Below are 24,044 nucleotides of genomic sequence, written 5' to 3' on the forward strand. Positions count from 1 at the left end.
AGAGGGCCACAGCCTCGCTCACTGCAGGAGACGCGGGCAAGTACAAAGCGCTCCGAACTCTACTCAGCCACGATGGAGCCTCTGTCGGTGACGGGGAGTCCTGTGAGCGTCCCGGGACGAAGGAGGGCGGGAGAGCCCGCCCAGCCCCTCAGAGCGCCCCGCCGGCCCTTCCTCTCAGGGCGGACCACAATTCCTAGAACGCCGCGCGCGTGGTGACGCCAGACGGCTGCGGGACTCGGCCAATGGGCGGGCGCGCAGGCGCCGGGCGGGGCGGAGCGGCCGGTGGCAGCGGCGAAGCGGTGGCGGCGGGAAGGGCGGGTTCCGGGCTCRGCAGCAGCAGCGGCAGCAGCGGCAGCGACCATGCCGGTCCATTCCCGGGAGAAGAAGGAGAATAATCACGATGAGATGGAGGTGGACTACGGAGAGAACGAGGGCAGCAGCTCTGAGGAGGAGGAGACCGAGAGCTCGTCCGTCTCCGAGGAGGGGGACAGCTCAGGTACCGCGACCGCCCGCRGGCAGCGCCGCCGAGCCGCGGCGGTTCCCTTAGCGCCCGGTGCTGCCCGGGGACACACTGGTTCCGCCGCGGCTCTAGTGGCCGTCCCCCTTTCTCCTCCCCCCCTGACCCCGCCCCGGCCCAGCCTCTGCTTTGGCTCTCCGGGCCGGCGGCCGGGCGGGGCGCATGGGCAGGGAGCCCCGCTGAGCCCCGAGCRGGCTGGCACCCGGCCTCGGCGGGCTGGGCCTCGCTGCTTCGCTCCGTGGAGGAGCTGTGGGTTGTGCCCTGCTGGGCTTGAGTGCGTCCTCGCAGAGGGACTCCTCGCTGAGGTCTCCACTTAAAGGCTTGGCATGTGTACATACATGTGCATGCATGAACACGTGTGTGCGTGTTTACATGCAAGTCCATGAATTTCAATTMGGCATTTTGAGACCTATTTTTGAGGAGGTGTTGTCAATCCCTGTCGATACCACTGGCCTCTTTTGCAAATTACCTCAGACTCTGCTCTGTTGAAGGTCCCTTCCTTTTTCCATAGCTTCCCTATGTGTTCAAACATAGTGTTCAAACTTTCCTTGTAATTAGTACTTTTTGTCTTTGATCTTAACACTTCTTTCCAGGTGATAACTGGTAGAAGTTTGTGGTGCCTTATTTGATTAGTGGTAGGATGCAAGACAGTGGATGGAAAGAAAGTAGGACAGGGTTAGCGAACTGAGAAAACTCCTGATGTGGACCAGGACCAGTCAGAAGCCTGACATGGTTCTGGCAGCTTAGGTGATTTAGAGTGATCTGCTGGGATCCTGTCCCATGCATGAACTAGACAAATTAGGCAGCTATGAAATTACATTTTTACATCTGTTTTTACATTCATTAGTCATTGATTTATCTGTGGCTAAAGCCTTTCATGTACAGCTATTTCTTGATTTTTGGTGCTAAAATATGTGGGAAATCTTGAATGTTAAATTCTGTGGCTTTTCTATTCACACTGATGCAATTTAGGGAAAGCCCTGCTATGGTGATGCCATGTGGACTCGTGGAGCTTGTCCTCATCTGCCTCTACATGAGCTAGCAAGGTGGCAGAGCCCTAATGGTCTGCTACAGACACAGCCGAGCTCAATCTGCAGAAGCAGAGTGAAGACTCTTCCAGTGTTGASGTGTGGCCTCTATACTGGGAGAGAATGTAGTCACTCCCTTAGACCTTGATCTGAGTTAATTCTCACCCTGCACTAGGTTTGATCCCTCAGTAGAGGCCTTGCTTGATGCACGAACCCAGGTAATCAGCCCATGGTTTATACAGAGCTTCTTAGCATTTATTTTTCCTTTTTCCTTTCCTCCTTCTCCCTCATTCCCCCAAAACTTCGAGCTGACAAGTGTTGCTGATTGAACCCCATTTTACAAATTAGGCTGCAGGACTGTGGCTGTCAACTGGATCAGAAGGCTGACTGCTACTGTCCTATTTCTCATCCTTATCCACCCTTCCTGGTACTCTGTACTTTTGTGTCCCCTTTCTTGCTTGTTTGGCCTTGTGTGCTAAGCTGTCTCTTTTTCAAATAACACACTGAAAAGGTAGCTAGTGAAAACATAAGAAGCACTGGGCACTATGTAAACCACTGGTTAGATAGACTGCAGCTCAATAACAGCAGAAGGCATAAATTGCAATTTTATGAGCATATGTTAACACAGACAATTTAAATCAGTTAACTGGTTGCCTACATGTTCTGTGAATTTGGGACTATTGATTCACCCATGGTTAGAGAGGAGGACCAGGTGTTTTTTAGTTCTGGGCTATTCTCTCTTCTGAGTGAAGAGCTTGCATCTTTTGTCTRATGCAAAGCTATACAGGAGATCTTTTCAATCAATGAACTGTGACCCACATCCAGATGTGGGCTTGAAAGAGTCAGCAAAATCATTTTAATATAGTGATTCTATTTGTGTCTGTTTTAGCAACTGATTTGGCAAAATAAGAAAAGAGAATAAATAATTCTGATAGTGCTGAGGCCCCTATGTCACCAAATTAAAACCATAAAACATGCTGAGTTGGAAGGGACCCAGGAGGATCACTGATACCAACTACTGACCCCGCACAGGACATCCCAAGAGTCACACCATGTGCCTGAGAGCATTGTCCAAATGCTTCTTGAACTGTGTCAGGCTTGGTGCTGTGACCCCTTCCCTGGGGAGCCTGTTCCAGTGCTCARATACCCTCTGGATGAAGAATCTTTTCCTAATAGCCAACCTAAACGTCCCCTGACACAATTACAGATSTGCTGCTGGGGAAGGCTGGAGTTTTTCTTCACCCCCATTCTCTCAAAACAATCCTGTTGGAAAACAGGACAAGAAAAATGTGCTCAAATGGTCTTGGATTGTTTTGGTGAAAYCTAAACTAGGCAGCATCTGTGTATGCTGGTGGTTATGCTAGAAAAAAAGGTGAGCTTGAGTGAGGGTACCAGGGCAAGCGGCTGGAAGTAATCAGGTTGGAAAAGCATATTTGATATATCTTTGTACATATCCTGGTTTGCATARCAACTTGGCGCTGTTCTTTTCAGATGTGACTTTCAGAAAGCATGSTGCAATTCTTTTATTATGAAAATAAAATAATAATAATAAAATAAAATTCCTGAGAAGGGAATACTATATTTTGGATAAGAAATTAATGGAGATAGCTTTTCAGGAAGTTCTGGTATATGCAGTTACATCTTTGAGGGGAAAACAGAGAGACAATAAAGGAGTAATATACAACTTTACTGGGTGGTAGGTGCRTAAGACACAGAATTGCAAAGGCTGAGAGTTAGATGAGGTCCAGGAGCAGCACTGCCMCAAAATCCACTACTTACCTTGGTGATCTTAGCCTTCCATTTTGTATTATAGCTAGATGTCACGTGGGAACGCCCTTTCTTAATTTCTTAATCTAGCTAATATTTATGTCTGAGAAAATGCAATTTTCTGTGTGAGATAGTGAGTTTGGTATAATATATGTAAACTTAACTTTTTCTCTTTCAGTTCCCTGGCTCTAGTGAAGAGAGAATTGTCTCTGTTAGTTCAAGCTTTGAAGTTTACTCTTTTTCAAAATTTGCCTTGTTTCTGGTCTGTAGTTCTGTTATTTGCTATTTTTAAAGAAAACTTTGAAGTTTACTTGACCTCTAAGACACTTCGGCTGATTCTTGTTGAAGGCAAATATTTATATGGTTTTGTCCTTATCTTGGTTTCTTCTGGGATTAGGAAAGAGTTGTTTTAAGTGAATGTAGTTCATGTGTGTTTCTTTAAAACAATACAAGAACCTGTTCAGATAATTTCTGTTGCATTCCACAGAGAAATGCTTTTAAGGGAGCACTTAAAATGTTATGATTTCAGAAAATTACRTGCTTGTCTCAGCATCTTGTCCAATATGAACATATTCCTTGGAAGCATATTGTTCCTAGGGACTTAAAATTATTAACACCCCAAGAAATAAGTCTTAATTCAAATTAGTAATGATTTTTCTTTGTTAAATTTGTCTTTTGCTTTACTTTCATTCAGCCTTCTTTCTTTTTTTTTTTCCTCCAGTAGATGCCTGAGAATACAAAAAGGTGCTGTTGGAGGAAGCATGACTCGTCCTTGAGGGCTGGGCTGGCACTCTTTCTATCCTGTTCATTTTGATGTTAAATATTTAGTACAGGTGTTTTATTGACTGGGGTATAGAATARCTTATGAAGGATGAATTTAAAAAGCCACAAGTTATGCTTGCCATCCCAGAGGAGAATTTGGCCATTTTTGAAAACATTTTAAATAGGCCACTGCTTATTAAAAAAAGCTATTTTAGGTGCTGTTACATTTTAAGTGCTGTGTGGGTTTTTTGTCTTTAAACCAGGTTGCCCTAATTACTGTCTTGGACTGCTTGAGTATAGTAGGAGAAAACACCCGTGGTTTTGAAAGTGTTTAAGAGCACCCTTAATACCTTTTGCAGTATGAAACTGTATGCAAAGTCTTAAGTTTTGAGACAAGATGGGCCTATAAGCAACTGTTTTAATATAAAATGAGTGGTCTTCCACCATTCCACCAGTGATGTAAATTTTCAATTGGAAAGCCATAAGGTTTGAWCCTAAAACATTTTACTTTTTCAGTAATGCATATTCTGTAGTCTGTATGTTGTCTAAGGCCATGAGGAAGAAATTCCATAAATTAGGAATTAAAGATATTYCAGGATGCTGAAAATCTTCATCATTTTATAAATCTTATTGGAGGCAGAATAAAGATGAAGCCATTGAAGAGCAACTTAGCATGTGAATTGATGTTCAGTATGAATGATAGGTAGAATGTAGACTCTCAGCAGAAATTCAAAGACTTTTGAGAATATTTGTAGGTGAGAAGAGATTGGAGAGAACTAGGTATTATTCCTTTATCTACAGAAAAGTCAGCTATGCCCTCAGATGCCAGTGAATAACAGTTTCCTTGCAACACAAATTTAAAATGCAAGATGCAGTCCCCTTCCAGCAGTGGGTGTGCACYGGTCCTCAGCCAGGGTTACAGTTCTAGTAATTTTCTTTGCTTTGTACTATTTAAAGATACACAAACAGCAAAATCCATGTTAATTTAAGAAAAGCTTTTCAGTGAATTCCTTACAAAAACATACTTACAAGCAAAAGCATGGCAGAACATGTCTGAAACACGTTTGAGAATAAAGTGGAAAAACTGTGGGTATCCCAGTGCTTGTTCCTGTTTGGTTTCGCAGGGAGGTGCCTTAAATTTTAAAGCAGCTTTATTTTTATAGCACMGAAATGCAACTCTGAGTAATATGATTGCCACATTCTTTAAATCTAGCSAAGTTATAAGTTGCTAAATCAATTTTGGCTTGAGTATTGCTCTAAACTGTCAAATAAAACTTTGTTCTTGAGTATGATTTTCAGCCTTATTCTGGGATTATGGTTCTGCCTTGCTTTTGAGAACAATATTCTAATATAAATAGTATCTTAGCCTGATACACTCTTCCCTCACTCTCCCCATTCAATGTGGTTTTTTAGGGTCTGTCTTTAAATTTTCTTGCTCTGCTTTCAAATACTCCAGGCTATATTGTRTTTTAAACTCTTGTATGCTGTCTTCTTGGATTGTACTGACTGTAGYATGACGGACTGCACTAGGTCTTTAATTTGGACTCATAGGTGCCATTGTAGTACTGATGATATTGCTCTGCTGACTGCTGGTTTTCATATCCAGGCAGAGAGGGTGAGTGTAGTTTTTAGTTGTAAAAGTTTGTGATGATTTCAGGAAGAAATTAAGTGCAGAGAGCTTCATGTATTGAGAGGTCTGAGTAGACAATCTGGCTTAATCAGATCCTTCCAAGTAGCTAGTGACCCTGAAGCTACTTCTTGGCACCTCCTCAGCTTTACAAATTGCCATACTGTTTTGTAAAACAATAAGAATGAAGACTTGCATTCTGCATTCTGTATTTGGTGTAGGAGACAGCATAAAGCAGTTAAACATGTTTGTTGGAAAAATGTGGGTGAGGAAGAAACAAAAAGCTCAGGAGTTGTTTAAAAGAGTAATCCCTGCTGGGTTCAGGATCCTACTTTGCCTTTCTATCAGGAGGTAGGGTTTTTCTAGCTGAAGTAATTGCTTACATAAGTAAGGGCTCTTTAYGACAGTGCCTTCTCTCAAATATCTGGTCTGTTTGCACCAGTTCAGTCTCAATTCCTGACTGCACGGCCAACCCTTCTGCATGCCTTCTACTGGTTGATAATGGGTCACTTGCTGTAACTGTAGAGAGCTAATTCCTGTGGTTATTAAGCAATTACACATATCTGAATTTTTAATATGGTTTAACTTTAAAGCCTTTTTTTTTTCTCTGGGAAGGTTGGGAAAGAATAAATAATTTTGTACCTTAGTTTCTCAGTTTTCTAATCTAAGAAAGGCCAGTGGAGGTAACAAGTGATTTAGTAACATCAGATGTCTCAATGGCAGTGTGAAAAGTTTTCACAAAAGTGTATTTATGTTCCTTTATCTTCCCTAGGTAAATTAAGATGAAAAGAATATTAAGAATATTTATAAACAAATCTTGAATTTTATATGACTAACGTAGTATTGAACTGTGGTTGCATTCCACGGATTGCTTTTGTTTATACTAACTCAGGATACATGTGAATTTTCTGTGGTGGCTAATAACTGCTCATGCTAATGGTGTCTTTTATGTGGTGTGATATACATTGTTTTTTCTGTTTCATGCAGTCTTATGTATTCTTTGTATAATCAGTCATGAAATTTAACCTCTTAAAGTCTTAGAGAGCTGTTGTTTCCCATTTCGAGGAAGAATTGTTTTTTATAGGGTTTATTTTAGAATTAAATCTAAGTTTCTTACTTTGAGCTTATATGAGAAGTGATTTCTTATTCTGCTTTATGAAAATAATAATGTAAGTAGTTCGTAGCTATYGTTCAAACTTCCTTCACATTCACCAGAAACAAAATATCCAGTTCATTTGGTTATATAATACATTGTTAATTTTTAAAATTTATTTTTAGAAATGGATGATGAGGACTGTGAAAGAAGAAGAATGGAGTGCTTAGATGAAATGTCCAATCTTGAAAAGCAATTTACAGACCTTAAAGATCAGTAAGTATTTTCATGTTTCAAGTGCCTCATTTGAGGATCCATTCCATGGAAATGTTATGTGCAGCTGGTGTTTCTTGTCTTTCGTGTATGTGGTTGTTTTTTTTCGAAATGAGTAAGGACTGGGAGTTCTGAAATTACTTGAGGGCTTAGGGCTTAGGAATGGTGTTWGAGAAATGGTAAGGCTGTGGTAGGTGAAGGGAGGCATTGCTAGACACATTAGTTAGTTGAGAGATAGAGGTATTTGTGTGGGCTGGAAGAACAGTGGTTGTGGGACTACTGGAAACAGCATTRCAATCATGGGAGAAGGATTACAGGGTGAAGCAGCTGTGAGTAGGGAGGTGATGAAGTTGGGAAAGTAGAAAAAAATGCACAAACAATGGGATTTTTTGTCACAACTAACAGCAGAGATCGTGTAATGATTTGGTCTGCATTCTCATCCATTTCAGGGAAACTGATTTTGGATTTGGTTATAAGTGGCATTTACAGTGGTTTGGTAGCGTTTATTCATTTTAGATAAATAATTAATTGAAAGTACTGGCTAAAGTTGTAGTCCATCATCTGCTGCTTTTCAAAAAGGCTTCATAGACATGGATAGTATTGTTCAAAATGAATATATGAACTGGAAAACTCAAATGCTAGCAAATCTTCATTTTGTTTCAATTTCCATAGCATTAACTAAAGGATGACAAATAGTTGTTTTAAAATATTGTTTCTAACTTGTGTTTTATTTTAAATAAARTAAATATAAATTCATGCTTCTAAATAAAATACATACTTTTATTTCCATTGTTTTAAGACTTTATAAAGAAAGATTAAGCCAAGTGGATGCAAAGCTACAAGAGGTCATAGCTGGAAAAGCACCTGAATATTTAGAGCCATTGGCAGCTTTACAAGAAAATATGCAAATCCGAACCAAGGTGGCAGGTAGGCATGTAAAATGAGTATTGCTGTTTTAAAGTATAAACTTACTGTGCATTTTAAAGTCAGTCTTCTCTTTTCTTTAGAATTGTTGAAGAAGTGTGTTTTAAAGATAGAAATACTGTGGCATAATTTTAAATGTAAAGTAGCTTATTAATCAAAATGAATATGTTGCCTACCTCCTTGTATAAGTTGCCTGATAACATCACACTAAAAATATGGGKTTTTTTATGTTTGACTTAATAGCTGCCTGTCTTTGTGTAGTAAGCACAAAATTACCTGAGTTAAAAGCTTTTAGTCAGAAGATTTGGGATCAAGTGTACACAACGGTCGCTGTTGAAGGGATATGTAGGTGTTATCTCATGAGATGCTTGCCATCTAATATGGTAATTTTTTCSTGCTCTTTTAGTCTGTGTCTCTTCTGCCCCTCTGTCTAGGGAAAGAGGAAAACCTCTTGTCCTTCGTGTTTTTCTCTAAGCTGAATTTTAATTATTAAAAATAATGTTTAGACAGGCTTTTWTGCTCATAGAAGACAGCAAGAATGTTTATCTTCTTCTACTATACAACCATATAACCATATGAAATGGTAATATTGTAGGAAGACAAAGTTCTGTACTTCCCTATTGTAAATGTTTTTTTATGTTACAGCTTGCCTCCTTTAGGAGGATTCAGCTGTCTGAGGGTTATCTAAMATAGCCTGTCAGAAAGCCAAAACACAGAAACCTGTGTGATCTCTGTGGCCAGAGGAGCTATACCAGTGTCTTTTCCAAGAAAAGCTGCCTTATACTTTTTATAATACTTGTCCTGTTTCAGTGCTACTCAGTGTGTCTTCATTGGTATTTCTGTCTTTGAGAATTTGAAATCTTTTGATCTATTGCWTTTCTCTTCATCCAGGTCTTCTCTGTAATGCTTTTCCTCAGCTGCTGACCCAGCATTTATGGGTTTTAAGTTCTTAGCCCAAATTTATGTGACTAGTCCTAAGTAGCCTACTTGGGCTTTGCAGAAGAATYGCAGGTGAACTTGCAAAAGGTTTGATAGTAAAGAAACCTTAATCCAGGCTTTTGATTTTCAGTTTTAAATGTGGCTGTCCATCAGTTTCACATAGATGGGTATGGGATATGCAGCATATTATACATTCTCCTGATTAGTCTTCAGCAGCATTGAAGAGCCGTGTTTTAAAGTAAAAAAAGCCCAGCTTAAAAACAACCATTTCCTCAAAGTTGAGAATAGAAAACAGGAGTTTTTTTCCCCTTGATAAAATTTTTCCAGAGAGAGGAAGAGACTGTAGGRCTTATTTGCTCTTACTGTTCAAGAGCCTTGACAGAAGTGGGCATTAGCAGGACTTGAGCTTCAGCAGGTAACCTATAAGAACCTACTGTTACCTGAGAGAGGGGAGGAAGTGACAAAAAAACCCCAAACCAAACTATATTTAGCTACAATTTGGATCTAATTGCATCTGTGGCAGAAAAGAAACTTGTGTTCCTCAGCTCTCTAAGGCACTATTCAAACAAAATGTGGATCTTGATTACTACAGCAAGTCAGAAAACAATAGTTTCTTCTAGAGCTGTTCATACCTATATTGTTCAATTTCAGGCTAGTAAACAGTGACCTAAATAGACCAGTCAGCCATAAACATTTAAAACATAACACAGCAATGTAAGAAAAGAACACTTTGAATTCTAGAGTAGCTTCACAGTGGAAGGATGATTGATGTAACACTTTGTGGTTTGTTTTTCAGAGGAATCACTCAGAGTAGTATTGTTCCTCTAGTACTGTGTTCGTTTATAGTCAGCTGAATTATAAGGGAAGTTGGTTTTGGAAGTTCTTAAGTTGGAAGACACCACCAGTGTGTGTGCAAACTTAATTCTAGTTTCTAATCTGAAGCAATTTAAATACTGTGTGTTGAATGCATTGAATATATTAAATCAAGTTCTATCCATGCTTGCCAGATACTACATTTCAAATACCTTTAAGATTTGTTTTCAGCTGTCTAAATGTTTAAAAATGCTCCTAACACTTGGAAGTGGTATCCTTTGTTTCACAAGGTGACTATTTTTAAGAATGGAATTTGTTAATTAATTTGTTTTATTAAGGTCATACATTATAAAGTAAGCCTTATTCCAGATATTAATGTGTAAACCCTTTTACTTTCAATCAATTTTCTAGCTATTTTAAAAYCCCCAAACCTTATTTTAAACTCTGATTAGAAAATAAAAGAGGCCATTTGTACTTAAATTTGAAAACTGATGATATTCAGGATAATTTGATCAGAAATATKAAATAGACCTATCTTCTAAAGTTGGTATGACCACTGGTGTAATTTTTTGACTGACAGGAGAAAGAGTTAAAATAGCATTTCATTTTTCTCAGATCTTCAGAGTTAAGGTTTTACTTGTTCTTATTCTTTAAAGCAGCCAGCCACTCTAACTGCCTAATAGAATATATCTACATTTTCCACTCTGTGCATGTGTTGGGGCTTGCAGGCAGTCTTAAAGTAGAATTCTGAATTTGGATATTTGCTAAAGAAAGTAATATTTCTGTGATTTGTCTGATTACAGGTATCTATAGAGAGCTTTGTCTGGAATCTGTGAAGAACAAATATGAATGTGAAATTCAAGCCTCTCGACAGCACTGTGAGGTTGTGCCAGCTGTTTCACATTGATAGCTAATCTTATSTAACTTTACTGTCTGTCATGCTTTTCAGGTTCAGTGCATGTTTTTATTATTGCAGTTATTTGCTATTTGAATGCATTTTCTGTGTAATAATTAACCCCATGCTAGAGGTTGTTCAAAGCATTAAAAATTAGAATTGTAGAATATGCTGCATTAGAAAGGACCCATCAAGATCATCTARGCCAGCTCCTGGCCCTGTGCAGGACACCCAAGAATCGAATCATGTGCCTAAGAGTGTTGYTCAAACGCTTATTGAACTCAGACAAGCTGGGATCACTTTTCTGGGGATCATGTTGTAGTGYTCAGCCACCCTCTGGATGAAGAAYCTTTTCCTGATATCTAGCCTAAACTTCCCTGGCTCAGTTTATGCCTTTTCCTCAAATCCTGTCCCTGGTGTCAAGAGTAAAGAGGTTGGTACCTGCCCCTCTGCTTCCTCTTGTGAGGGTATTGAAGATCAAAATGAGGTCTTCCTTCAGCCTCTTCTTCTCCAGGCTGAACAAACCAAGTGACCTCAGCCTCTCCTCACACAGCTTCCCCTCCAGACCCTTCACCATCCTCATGGCCCTCCTTTGGACACTCTGTAGTAGTTTAATATCTTTTTTATATTKTGGCACCCAAAATGGCACACAGGACTTGAGGAGGCCACCCCAGTGTAGAATAGAGTGGGACACTGGTTTCCCAGCTGGTGATGCTGTGCCTGATGCCCCCCAGGACAGGGTTGGCCCTCCTGGCTGCCAGGGCACTGCTGACTCAAATGCAACTTGCCATTGATCAGGACCCCAGTTCTGTGGCGCAGCTCTCCACATCTCATTCCCCAGTCTGTACCCAGGATTCAGAATCTGGCACTTGTCCTTTTTARACTTCATTCAGTTGGCAATTGCCCAGCCTTCTAATTTGTCAAGGTGTCTCTGCAGGGCCRCTCTGCCCTTGAGGGAGTCGACAGCTCCCCCTAATTTAGTGTTGTGGGCAAACTCAGTATTCCTTCAACTCCTGTGTCTGAGTTGTTGATGAAGTTGTTGAAGAGCCTTTTATTAGTTTGGCTTTGCATTTATGTATAGCTAAGGCTTCTTATTTTTCATTATCAAGTTTTTATTAATAATTCCCACATGTTTTATTGCCTTGGTGATAAAAAGATTACCAAGAAAGTGGCTAAAATAATTTTAGCAAAAAACACCTTACATTTTAATAAAAAAACTGAAGAAGTCTTTTTGAGATGCATTGAACAGCTAATGATAGAATTGTCATTTCAAAAGCAGTTATAAGAAAAATATTATTTCTCTCCTTGAACATAAACATTCCTGTTCACGTATCTAAATACTGGATACTRTAGTACAAACACTCAAGTACCTGGATGTCTAGTGCTGTGCATAGCTGCTTAGATCCTGAGATTTTCATCGTAGTGCTTCTCAGCCCCCTTAAAGTTGCTTGATGGTGTTTTCTTAGGAATGGTTCACCGTGTTCCTGAAATCTGTGGTTCCTACTATACCAATAAAGCAAGTCTGTGCATGTGTACTTTTAAAAAGCTTTCCATTTCTTTGATGCCTTGGGAAAGAATAAGATATTATGAAGGACTAGTCATTACTGACTGTCTTTGCTCCTGTGAATACTCCTGAGGTTGGAGAAAATCCTATAAGACTTGCAGGGTCTCTTATCCATGATTGAATGATTTGCTTTAGCTATGTATTTAGGTGGTCWTTCTTCCTTGTTTTGCTGTTCTGTGAAGCATTCAGAATTCAGTTATTCACCATCCAATGAAAATCTCTTGGGGGAAAAGCTCTATTAAGTCAGAAATGCTGCTCGTAGAATCACTGTTACACTGGAAATTGTTTTCTGGGAAGGTATTTTTCAGACCTATGAAAATAGGCAATTATAAATACTGTGGAGACTAGATGATGATAAATGACTGCAGATTTGTCAATATAGAAGAGAGCTTAATAAAAAGCTTTCCTTGGAAACATTAACTTTTGTGATTTGTAGTTAAAGGTGGCATAGAGGTCACTACTTTACAACTGCCCATTGTGAATAAATCTTTGCTATCCAGAAGAAAAATACTGTTTGTGTCAAAATGTGAACAGTTATTCTGGAGAGCTAGCTGCATGCTCTTACATAATTATTCTTATACTGACATTTGGTAAAAATATAACTATATTTTTACTCATGCTAAGAGAGTGTGCTGTTTTTAAGGAGCTAGGATCTCATGCTAAGAAAGTGGATAGAGTGAGATGTCATATGCTTTATGGCTTCTGAAAAGGCTATCTTATGTTCTTCCACTGATGCCTTAAATTGTCATATATATTTATATTATTGAATTTAGTAATATAAAAATCTGTAATCTTGCTTTTTTAGAGTGAGAAGCTTCTCTTGTATGATACTGTACAAAGTGAACTAGAAGAGAAGATTAGAAGACTTGAAGAAGATAGACATAGCATTGATATTACCTCAGGTGAATGAAAATTCAGAATTTGTGTTTTATTTGTTTTTAATCTTCTGCTGGCTACTGATTAGTTGGCTGTACATGTAGTATGGTGAGTTATCTGTTAGAATGCTATTCAGCTGTAGACTTTGGGCAGGGAGTTGAATTTAAACATAAATCAGACTTTGATTTAGTAATTGTCAGTATCCCTTGTGTGTTTTGAGATTATTAATCTATGCCTACATAGATATGTAACGCCTTTATTCTGTTGAGAAACAGCATCTCACCACACAGTGTTACTTTTCATTTTTGGCCATTTTTTTTTTTTTACAGCTTCCTGATGTAAAAACAGTTAAACATGTAAACGGTTCTGATTCATAGCCTGTCCTTATTATATCTTTTCAGAATTATGGAATGATGAGCTCCAGTCCAGGAAGAAAAGGAAGGATCCWTTTAGCCCAGATAAGAAGAAACCTGTTGTTGTATCAGATATCCTTTTACTGGAATCATTATTCTTTCTAGTAGCGTTTGAAGTTTTGTAGCAAGTTTTATTACATATGTCATTAATATCAAATTGAAGTGATAATGCTTTATCAAAACTGATTTTTGCATGGCAGACATGATTCTGATTGAGATTAGATAAACCACATTGACATGTTCCATTATGAAAATTGAAATTAGGCTTCTCTGATCTAGTTACTAGTTCCAYGTAGAAAATGATTCCAAGAGTTAATTTTTTCCAACTCTTAAAAAAATAGAGTTACAAGACAAAAGCAGAAGCAAAGTTAAAAGTGTATTGCAATGGAATAGCTGTTGCTATATGAAATTTTGTTTTGAAGTTCATGTATTGTTCTAATACACATTTTTTACTTTGCAGTTGATAGTTTAAGGAAGCGGCTTTGCCTTCCTGTTTTTTGGATATAAGATACTCAGATATGTGGTGCTGACCATACTTGCCTCTTGAAGATATATGGTGTGGAATACTGTGAAAATAATTGTCTTATTAAAGWTGATAGTAGTGTAGGTGCTGTTTTGCAGTGGTACATTGAAATGCATTTTAATTGTAATTTGAATTATCGCAAATAGAATAATTTTTGAACTCTTAGGGATTGAATGCATTTCAGCTATTTATCTTCTGTAGTCAGCWATGTATCTCCTGTTGTCTGAATATCTACATACTATTACAACCTCTTTTAATAATTATTGAAGTGTATTTCTAGGTTGCATAGTTCAAAGATGAATGAGTTTGCATGGAGCTTTTACTTCATGTTGGTACTCCTTGTGTGAAAGATTGGCGGAACAGACTATTAATATATTTCTACAAATATTATTATTAATATTTAAAAGAGTTTTCCCTAACATTTCCACGCCCTTATATAGTTTATATGTTACAAGACCTTGATATACTTGAAGACTGGACAACAATAAGGAAGGTAAGATGAAAAGATGAATACCARTGACTGTGGATTTAGTTGGATTCATGTCTTGTCTTTTTGCTACTTAAAAATATGTAACTGAATTTCTTACACGATCAAAACACTGAATAGATTTTTGTTTCTTCAGCAGTTAGTTAATCCTTTCCATTCAAGCTTTGTAATTTCTCCTTCTGATTCTACCCAAATCATACTGAGGAATCCATTAAAGAGGTGTAAGGTGATGTCTCTAAAATGGGGAGTCCATAATTTTCCATGAAAAAGTGAGCCTAAAGCCTGTGTTAAGTGGATCTGCTTTCTCATAGTCTAGCCTAATTGGATAGAAACTATGATAGGATAGTCTGATAAGATTTTGCTTTGTATGAAGATTTTAAGGTTTTATTTTAGGAAGATTTCTATGCTTTGACCTCTCCTTATACTTTATTACAAGAATGAGAAGCTATGTTTTTCTCAGATTATGAGAGAATCATGGCTTGTGGGAAGAGAAATTAGTTTGGTTAGTTGATGTATTCGAAAAGATAAATCCAGCTTTTAATTGCATAATGCCTATTTTAGATCTTTGTTGAAGGATCTGGCTGTAATGAAATGCTATCCTTGCCTTGTATCTGCARTGAGAAAGCTTCCCCTAGCATCCTAGTGCATCCCACCTTATGAATAGCAAACCACATAGGTGGATTCAAAAGCTTGGTGGGGAATTACCTCTGAGTCAGTTTCTATTTCCTAATCAAGAGGTAAAATGGGACGTTTATGTGAGAACTTGACTGACTTTTCTCTTTCTAGTGTATCAGATGGACAGACACAAAATATCTTTCCTTGAAGTTCTTTCCTATAGTTTTGCATGTTTTTAAACAACAGCAACAAACCCAGGATCTACTAGGGATTTTGCCTTATCTGGAAATAATTTAAGGAAACCCCAGGAGGCAAACAAACAAATGAACTCCCAAAAACTCGAGTGCTTTTTTTTTCCAAGCCTTTGTGTGATCTGGAGTTTGCATGAAGTAACATTTGTGAACTTAYAAATTAAAAAGACTAGAATGTTCATATAGCCTTTTTGTTTTTCAGGATGAGGTAATGTAATTTCGTGTTTTCATGACAGAATTACATAAGAGCAATTTTGATTTAATTTAGAAAAACTTCAGAGTTATTTGAAATCAAAACTTACCATAGAAGGTGACCCCCCCAATGCGTTTTTATTTAGCTACTGAGTGACAGTTGAGCAGACTTTTRTTTTAGAATTCTCATTATGTTTTTTGCATGTAAATGCAAGTGTATACTTGCATATAAAAGCAAGTATCACTGCGTGTTACTTCACGATTAAAACTTGCAATCGAGAAAAAATGATAATGTTTACTGACTAATTTTAATCTGCTTTTGTGTTTAAAGGCAATGGCTACACTGGGGCCACACAGAGTAAAGCCAGAACGTAAGTAAATGTGATCTAGTTTCACAAGACAGAACTTGCTCTGTGGAATGATCCAAACTGCATTTGGGGAGATTGTATTTATTATAGTACTGGTGTAGTGATGGAGGATGGGGTSAGGTAGCTGGAATATGTGGCATTTGTCTTTCCCCTCTCTCAGGTGCTGATAGCTGTAGCTTGATTGCTGTTGTTTCTGTTGACAAAAGTTCTAGAAAATTATAAACAAAAATTCAGGCTTTTAACAGTGGTTTAATGCAGTTAATATGAGCAAGGTCTGTCAGTGTTTGTGCAAGATTWGGTAGAAAGCTGAGAGCACCTTGACCTTACAGGTGCATTTCAGAGGATACTCACATTGGCTGCAAGCTACAACTTTGAAAAAGTAGAGCTGTGGGAGAGAGGTGGTATTCATATTTGGCACTGAAGTGGGAAGCGTGTTCATGCTAAATAAAAGAGGTAAGRAGCAAAAAGAACAGTAGGCAAGTAGGTTATAGCTTCTATCTGAAAATGGAAGTGTAACTTTTAATTTATCTGACTGGAAATAAAAGGTATGCTTCCAATTTTCATGCAATTATTAAGAGATGGACTGCTGTTGGAAAAAATGTATATTCTGTATAAATAAGTTGATGAACATGTATTTGAACATCTAACCAATTTCTTTGAAGTCGATTTTAAATTTTTTTTGTTACTTATTTTAGCACCTGTCAAATTAGAAAAGCATCTACACAGTGCTAGATCTGAAGAAGGAAGACTCTATTATGATGGCGAGTGGTATGGACGTGGGCAGACGATATGCATTGATAAGAAAGATGAATGTCCTACAAGGTAAAGATTATTTAGTTTATGCAGCTCTGTAAAGCAACTCTTGTAAAGCAATAACTAGGATGGCATTGAAGAGTAAGGCCTGTTTGGAAATACTACCACCTCAGTAACATTTGGTAACTCACCTTGGAAGACAGGCATCAACAAAGAAAGTTGAGTGCTGGGCTTGTGAGAGAGGCTGCTAAAGTCTGGAATTCGCTGAGGGTTTATCAGGTTAGGATCTTCCTAACAATTTAAGCTGTAGCTAGTTTCTGATAGCCTTTGAGTAATTATTTTTTTCCAAAATCTTGTGAGTTCGTTGCTTTGAGAATTTGMTCTGTTGGCCCAACCAAAAATAATTAATTACTTAAAAAAAAACTTTATACTGTTGAAGATAAGCTTTCTTTTCAGTTGATCTGATTCAGTTTCTTTTCAGCTCTGAGAGAAAAGAATTGGAACTTTTTAATAGTATTTCCTTCTCTTAACAATGCTTGTTACTCGGAGCAGTCTAAAGATTAGACTACAAATTTGGTTAAACTTTTTAGATATATAAATGTGTTTTTTCTCTGTATGGATAATATTTGTAAATTCTATGGATAATATTTGTAAATTCTACAGTCTGACTGTATTTAAAATGATTTAAAATATTTACTGAATGGGGCAAATCAGTCTAAGCCCAGTGTTGATTAAATGTGCACATCTACTCAGGATACTTCTAATTTCATATATAAGTAGTTTACTGTAGAACTGGCTGTTTCTTTTCTTCCTTGTGTATAGGGAAGAGGAGCAAATTTTGTTGATTTTGGTGTTTGTTCAGGGCTGAAACAAAGGTATTTTAGTAAATTATATATTGTGTCTGAAATKTAAAAAACTCTGAATCAAGTTTAACAGAATGTAGCAGTTATACTGGGCCAAGTGAAGATCTTAGGATCCAGTGTCAGACAAAGGCCAAAAGCTGGTGCTTAACAGGACAAGTGTGCAGTGGAGCTTTCCCAGTCTTTCAAGGTTGCAGCAGCTTCTAAGGCTAGAGGGAGTTGTCATGCTTAGYATGCAGTAGATCTTTATTAACTGTTTTAATTTTTGGTTTTTGCTATCTATTTTCCCTATCAATCTACTTGAAATTATTTTTTTTTTCTATGGAATGTGGAGAGGGAGTTTTGTTCTCTATTTCTATTAAAGATTACCACAAGGAGCATAAAAGCAGGGCTCATTTAACAGTGAATCAGTAAATCAGCTTTGAATTTAATTCTTATGGTCTTGGTATAATGATTAATAGTTAAATACACGTTGTGCTTTAAATTGTGGCTTTGGGATGTTCATCTTTCTTCCAAATATTTCATATTTGATGTCATTTCAAGGCTGCTTTTTCTTTTTTTTTTTTTTTTTTTTTTTTTTTTTTTTTTTTTTTTTTTTTTTTTTTTTTTTTTTTTTTTCTCTGTGTGACTGTTGTTCTTTCAAACAATTAAAATATTTGTACATGTGCAGTTTTTCCATAAGAGAACGAAATAGATGGCTGAAACATTCGCTACCTTCACTAAAGACACATGCAGTTGCCAAACAATTCTGTTAAAAATATCCTTAGAATGGAGGCAGTATCTTTTGGGCCTAACATTTACAACTAATGCATATTTTCATTTACTGTGTGGAAATACAGCTGCAGTTTTCAGGTTATTTTTAGCTTATAAGCTTTCTAAATTCTTCTTGTTTTTCTTCCTCTGACCTTTCTTCCCTCATTTTCTGTAGTGCCATAATTACAACGATTAACCATGATGAAGTTTGGTATAAAAGATCGGATGGAAGCAAGTCTAAGCTGTATATTTCTCAGCTACAGAAAGGAAAATATTCAATAAAGCATAACCACAACTGACCATTGCTCACTGGGTATGAAACAAGTGGTATTGCCATGCGTGATGTGCCATGGGGTGAAAATTGTATTCAATAGTGTTTTGTATTCCTGATATATTTACAGCAGTATCTAATGTGTATTGGTCGTGCTGTATGTTAACTTCATATGGACGGCCTTCAGAAACCTGAGGAGGGTAAATCCTGTTAACAGATATTTTGCCTCTAAATTGGGTCCAGTGCCTAAGATATGAAGTATGCTCTTCAAGTATAATGCTTCAAAACTTATCATATTTGTAAAATGAATTTTTTTTTCCCATTGGTGACCAGTTGGAGTGAAAAAAATTATAACCATAATTACCAGCAATTCACTTTACTTTCAGTTACCGTGTCATGCTTCTCTTGTGGATGTAAATTGAGCCTGCTTAGCTGTTGCTTTTGAATAGATTGTAACATGCATAAGCATTCTTTTATCCAAAGTGTACTGATTTATTAAAATTATTGTCCTCAACAGCTCTGCTAGTACTGACTGTGTTATATTCTGTAAGCTTTACTATATTACTTGTAATAAGATAAAGCCAATATTTGAAACTATGTTTTTGAAGAGCATTTTTCTAGTGTAGGACCCTGTTATRTAGCAGACAAATCATTGGTGATGTTTTGTCTTGATTGTCAGCAAAATTTATACATAAGGTGGACAGTGTTGCTCCAACCTGTGTTTTATGTAGCCCACAAAGAACGAGTGTAGGGGTGGTTAAGTAAATGCTGTTGCATGGTCTGCATGTTTGGTTGGTCCACAGCTGTGTGAAATACAATGCGTTTTTGCTAGAAAAGGAAGATACTTCCCCAGARGTCATATATCTGGGAGAATTTATGCAGAATTTTTCACCAAACACTATGTTCAAAATTTCTGTACCACACTTCGTCTTATTTCAGAAATTTCAGCGGAAGTATTTCATGCAGCTTAGGAAACTGAATTTCTGTTAAAGTCGTGCTCTTCTAGCCACAGARAAAAGTCCTAAATCCTTGATGTTACTGTGATGTGCTTTGAGCATCTAGAATGATAGATGGGATTGTTGAAGAATTGTTAACACGTTGGTTATGTGCACTTTAATCTCCACTTATGATGATTCTTGGAGAAATAAAAGCATCCATTTGCTTTAAATGATCACAGCAAATAAATATTTCTATTGTAACATAGTAATTAATTGTCTCTTCTAGTGCAGGGTGGTAACTACTTTCCAAATGCCAAATCAGTTTCTGCTGAGTGATGCTTTTCTACAATTGTCTGAATTATTAATCAAATGTACATAAGGTATCAATTGACATGTTGGCTTTTAACAATACGAATTGTATGTATACAGTTGTTTGATAAACTTTTTGTAATTAAATATTTGCATTTTTTAACTTAGTATATAAATAAATGATCTGTGGTAGTGGACATCGTTTATATTGTTTTGCTCTTTGATTTTCTAGTCTTGTTGGAATTGTTGATTCACTGAATGGCAAAGGGAAATATTTTTGAATAATCAGAAGACCTAAAGCTTTTTAAAAACTTTTGACTTGAACTTTTTTTCATTTTTGAGAGTTTCACATATAGATTGTTTGTTCTTAGAATCTTCTGCATAATATTTGATGGAAGCTTTATTCTGTCATTTGTAAATCAAACATAAGCACTGTTAAGAATCTTGTACCAGTTGACATACTTGAAATAATTGTATTTAGGCCATGCTGGACACTAACCTGTTTTTGTGGTTCACCTCTTTTCTTTTTCCTCTCCTGTRTTTTGAATCTCTCTTGATGCAACTGATTATTCCTATAGTTGTTTCTGATTTGATCYTGTACAAAGCATAACTTTGCTTCATACAGCCCTCCATTTTGGACTGACACTTGGTGAGTGTGGTTTCTTAATTCAGAATAAACATAATTCMTATCAATATGAGAGGTAATAATCATAGCAGTATGGGTTAGTGATCAGACAATGAGGACCTACCTGTTCTGTTACTAGAAGTACAGGAAACTGAGCTGTGGCTTTCCTTTTTGACATGTAACCATTTGTGTATGTGGTGGAAAAGCTGTAAGGTTGGTCTTTGTTTATAACTGGTTAATTGTTTCATGCTTAGGTAAATCATGTTTGGTACGTGCTTTGTATCTTTTTAATGTTTGAGCAGTTAATGTTTTGCTTGATCCAACATAAAACGKAAGAGATGTCTTCCACAGATTTTAGTCCTTTGAAGTACACACATTGCTAGGCTCTTGTCCATCTGTTTTCTSTTTTACACCACTACATTAAAATTTTTAAGCATTGGCAGTATTTTTTAAGCTACAAATAGGATTTMGATCTGTAAAGTGCTGAAAGGAATTCTGTAATATGTAATATGTGAAAAGGGACGTAAGTGAAGAACAAGAGGCACTGAGTCTCAAAACTAAGTTACTATACAGGTGTAGAAAAGGCTTCTCTATCAATATTTATGTTTCAGAGGAGATATAGTTTGGTTTTTGCCAAACACACAGAGCAGGCTGATTTGCTCATCTTTCCCATGATGAAATATCTGGTATGTTTAGTTGAAATGCAGTTGATTTAACCTGACAATACTTACTGTGTAATTATCATGTGGAATTTAGCTTATGTGTTTTGTAATRAGCAGAGCTTAAACTTTCTAAATTCATTTGTATTGTGCCACTTTGTTGTAGTGTGTTTGTTTTTAAACTATAAAAATTGGCTATTTATAGTCCATGAAAATCTTGCTCTTTATTTGTAAACCAAGGCCTGTGTAAGTAGCTCACCACCCCCATCAAGTGGTAAGAGATGATTAAGTACTAAAATTTTTACTCATTTTGAAAATCTATGCTGTCTTCYAACAATACGTTCAATTTGTTCTGTRTGAGGTTTTGTTTGTTTTTGTTCTTTTTTTTTCTTTGAAGCAGAAAGAAAAATACAGGCTTAGCCTTTTATGAAAAGCGAAGTACTAMTACAGTTTCTCATCTCTGGGAAGAATTCTCCAATTATTATGGTGGGAAAGAACAGCCTTTTTTAAAAACTTTTTTTAGAGGACAAGGGAGAGAAGTAAGGAGAAAGAAACCATGTGTTCAATACGCCTTACATTTAAATAGCTAAAATCTTCACTGCTTTAATCCATATGAGGCTTTGAGCAACCTGGTTAGTGGAAGGTGTTCCTGCACACAGCAGAARGAATGAAACTTTGATGATCTTTAAGGTCCCTTTTAACACAAACCTTTCTGTGATTCTGTGCTAACAGAGAGACAGATGACAGCCCTGTCCAAACAGCCTTTTACCCGTGGCAAAGTGAGCTCTATTCTRAGGCACATGATCATTCCTAAGAAGTTCTTTACTGTGCTGTTCTCAGTAAGAGAGGCATGGTTACTGTTGGAATTAAGACCAGGTTTGCCTGGAAATGTCGGCCTAAATGTACTTGCATGGCATTATTGATGCTTTTGTTTGTCTGTATGGAAAATGGTCTTGATGTATCAGCTGTGATTTCCACCATTTAAGACTCATTAGTGGTCTTTTTTTTGTTTTTTTTTTTTTTTTTTCTGGAGCTACCAGCCTGGAAAGCTGAAAAGTGATGTTTTGAGCTGACTCCTGTTTCAGTGTCCTGGCAGTCCTGTAGACCTCATTTTTGGAAATTCATTTTTCCCATTTGTTGCATGAGGAATTTGAAGGCAGAAAATAAGCTGACAAATTCACTAGCAGGCAGAGGACCCGAGGTTAGGTGCGGTGCTGAATGTTGAAAGGAAGAAATTCCTRCTGCAGTATAAAGATTGGATGGGAAAATGGAATGAAGGGATCAAGTGTGTGTCAAGCACCAGCATTTAAAAAAAATTGGTAAGATGAGCAATTTAGCTTTAGTTACCCTAGGCACTGACTGAGAAAACATCAATTTCTGATAGGAGAAAGTATTGTATGATTTTGAAGGTTAGGATTGTTTCAGATGGTAATGGATTAAAAAAAAGGCTTTGTAGGTAAAGTTTATATTTGGTATTTGTATGCTTTTCAAGTGTCAATGTTGCTCTTTCGGTTTGGTTTCTCTGTATGAAAGAATATAAATATATAGGACTCAGGTAACTTACTAAGGCAGTAATATCCAAATTTTCCTAGAACAGGAATTTTGACTACAGATATGGTATTTTTTATAAGATTTAAGTTGCTAAATCAAAAAAAATCTGTCTAAATTTTAGAACAAAGTAATTTATTTTAAAAAATAGAAGAATAGAGAAAGCACACTATTCAAGAGGGTGTCAGTTCAGAAGGAAAATCTTCAGAAATCACCACTGTCTTTGCAGATAGAAGCAAGCTGGAATAGGACAACAGAAATTAAATAATTGCATTATTTCATTAAACAGGGAAACCTTAGTGGGTCCTCCTTTTCCTGTAAATAAATTAAATCTGAATCAATTGGCCAGATTTGGAACATCAAATTTACTTTCCCTTCATCCCCATGCTCCCATGCTCTGGAGATCCATGATGGTGAAAGCCTGCAGATGGCAGTAAATTAATGCTGAAGTTACTTAATGGTAGTTTAGAGTTTTCTGTCTTGATCCTGTTAGATTTTTTTTCACTGTTTCTCTTCGTTATGGCAGAACTACAACTGGTTTTAATCCTAATGCATACTAATTAAGAGATATTTGGAAAGAACAGTACTTGGAGCTGTAAAGGAGGATTATCTTTTGCTACTATACTGTGAAAGAAAATCACTATGTAAAGGCTTAGGAAGGAACAGAAATGGATTAGATCCTATCTAGTTGCCATAGAAACAAAATACGTAATTAAACAAAATGAAATATATTRCATCTCTTACACTGGTTAAAGTGCTTAGGAAAGGTGTGACGATGGAATGAGTGTTTTAAACTGCAACAGCAAATCCAGAAATAAACATAGGGTTCAGGTTTATTTTTCTAATGTGATTCTCACTTACTGCACTTTTTGTGCTTGGTTAACTAAAACAAAAAATGTTTTGCTTCCTATGATGATTCGATAAAAAGGAATGTCAGTAATAATCAGCAATAAGTAATGCAGTGAATACATTAATGCTGTTGCCGATTAATAACATTAATATTCTGTGATGCTATTACATGAATCTTAAGCAAACAGTATGAACAATTTAATCACACTTTGAAATAACTTCTAACAGATCACGTCAATGTTTCTTATTCTATAAGAGTATCTGAAAAGTTTCATACCTTTGCTCTATAGCTAATAAAGGCAATTTCTTAAAAAAAAAATGTGTGTCAAAAGAACTTCCTTTTAACCAGACGCTGCTGCGTGTTTAGGATGTTTCAGAGCCTGCAGTTAGTGCCAGGTGCCAGCAGAGGGCACTTTGAGGTTTCTCTTGAAACTCCATTTACTTTTAAAAGTTTAACCTGGGTTCTCAGACTCTTCTTTTTCATTCTTCCACCATAAAATTTCACTGCTTAAAGTTCAGAAATACAGAAGTGATTGTTACTTCTCTTTGTTA

At 37.0% G+C, this 24,044-nt stretch overlaps 1 protein-coding gene across 1 annotated transcript; it reads left to right on the forward strand.

The window, feature by feature from the left end:
• The first annotated feature begins 260 nt into the window (after window positions 1–260).
• Window positions 261–20,008, forward strand: BRMS1L (BRMS1 like transcriptional repressor). Its single transcript, XM_057367060.1, has 10 exons — window positions 261–496; window positions 6,980–7,070; window positions 7,867–7,994; window positions 10,547–10,626; window positions 13,008–13,104; window positions 13,480–13,563; window positions 14,443–14,507; window positions 15,891–15,930; window positions 16,623–16,749; window positions 18,469–20,008. Exons 1-10 carry the CDS (start codon window positions 361–363, stop codon window positions 18,590–18,592), a joined length of 972 nt encoding a protein of 323 aa, XP_057223043.1. The 5' UTR covers window positions 261–360; the 3' UTR covers window positions 18,593–20,008.
• The last annotated feature ends 4,036 nt before the right edge of the window (window positions 20,009–24,044 follow it).

This window comes from Malurus melanocephalus, unplaced genomic scaffold (assembly GCF_030028575.1).
Source record: "Malurus melanocephalus ecotype Western Australia unplaced genomic scaffold, MMel_1.1 scaffold_0, whole genome shotgun sequence".
Classification (NCBI taxonomy): domain Eukaryota; kingdom Metazoa; phylum Chordata; class Aves; order Passeriformes; family Maluridae; genus Malurus; species Malurus melanocephalus.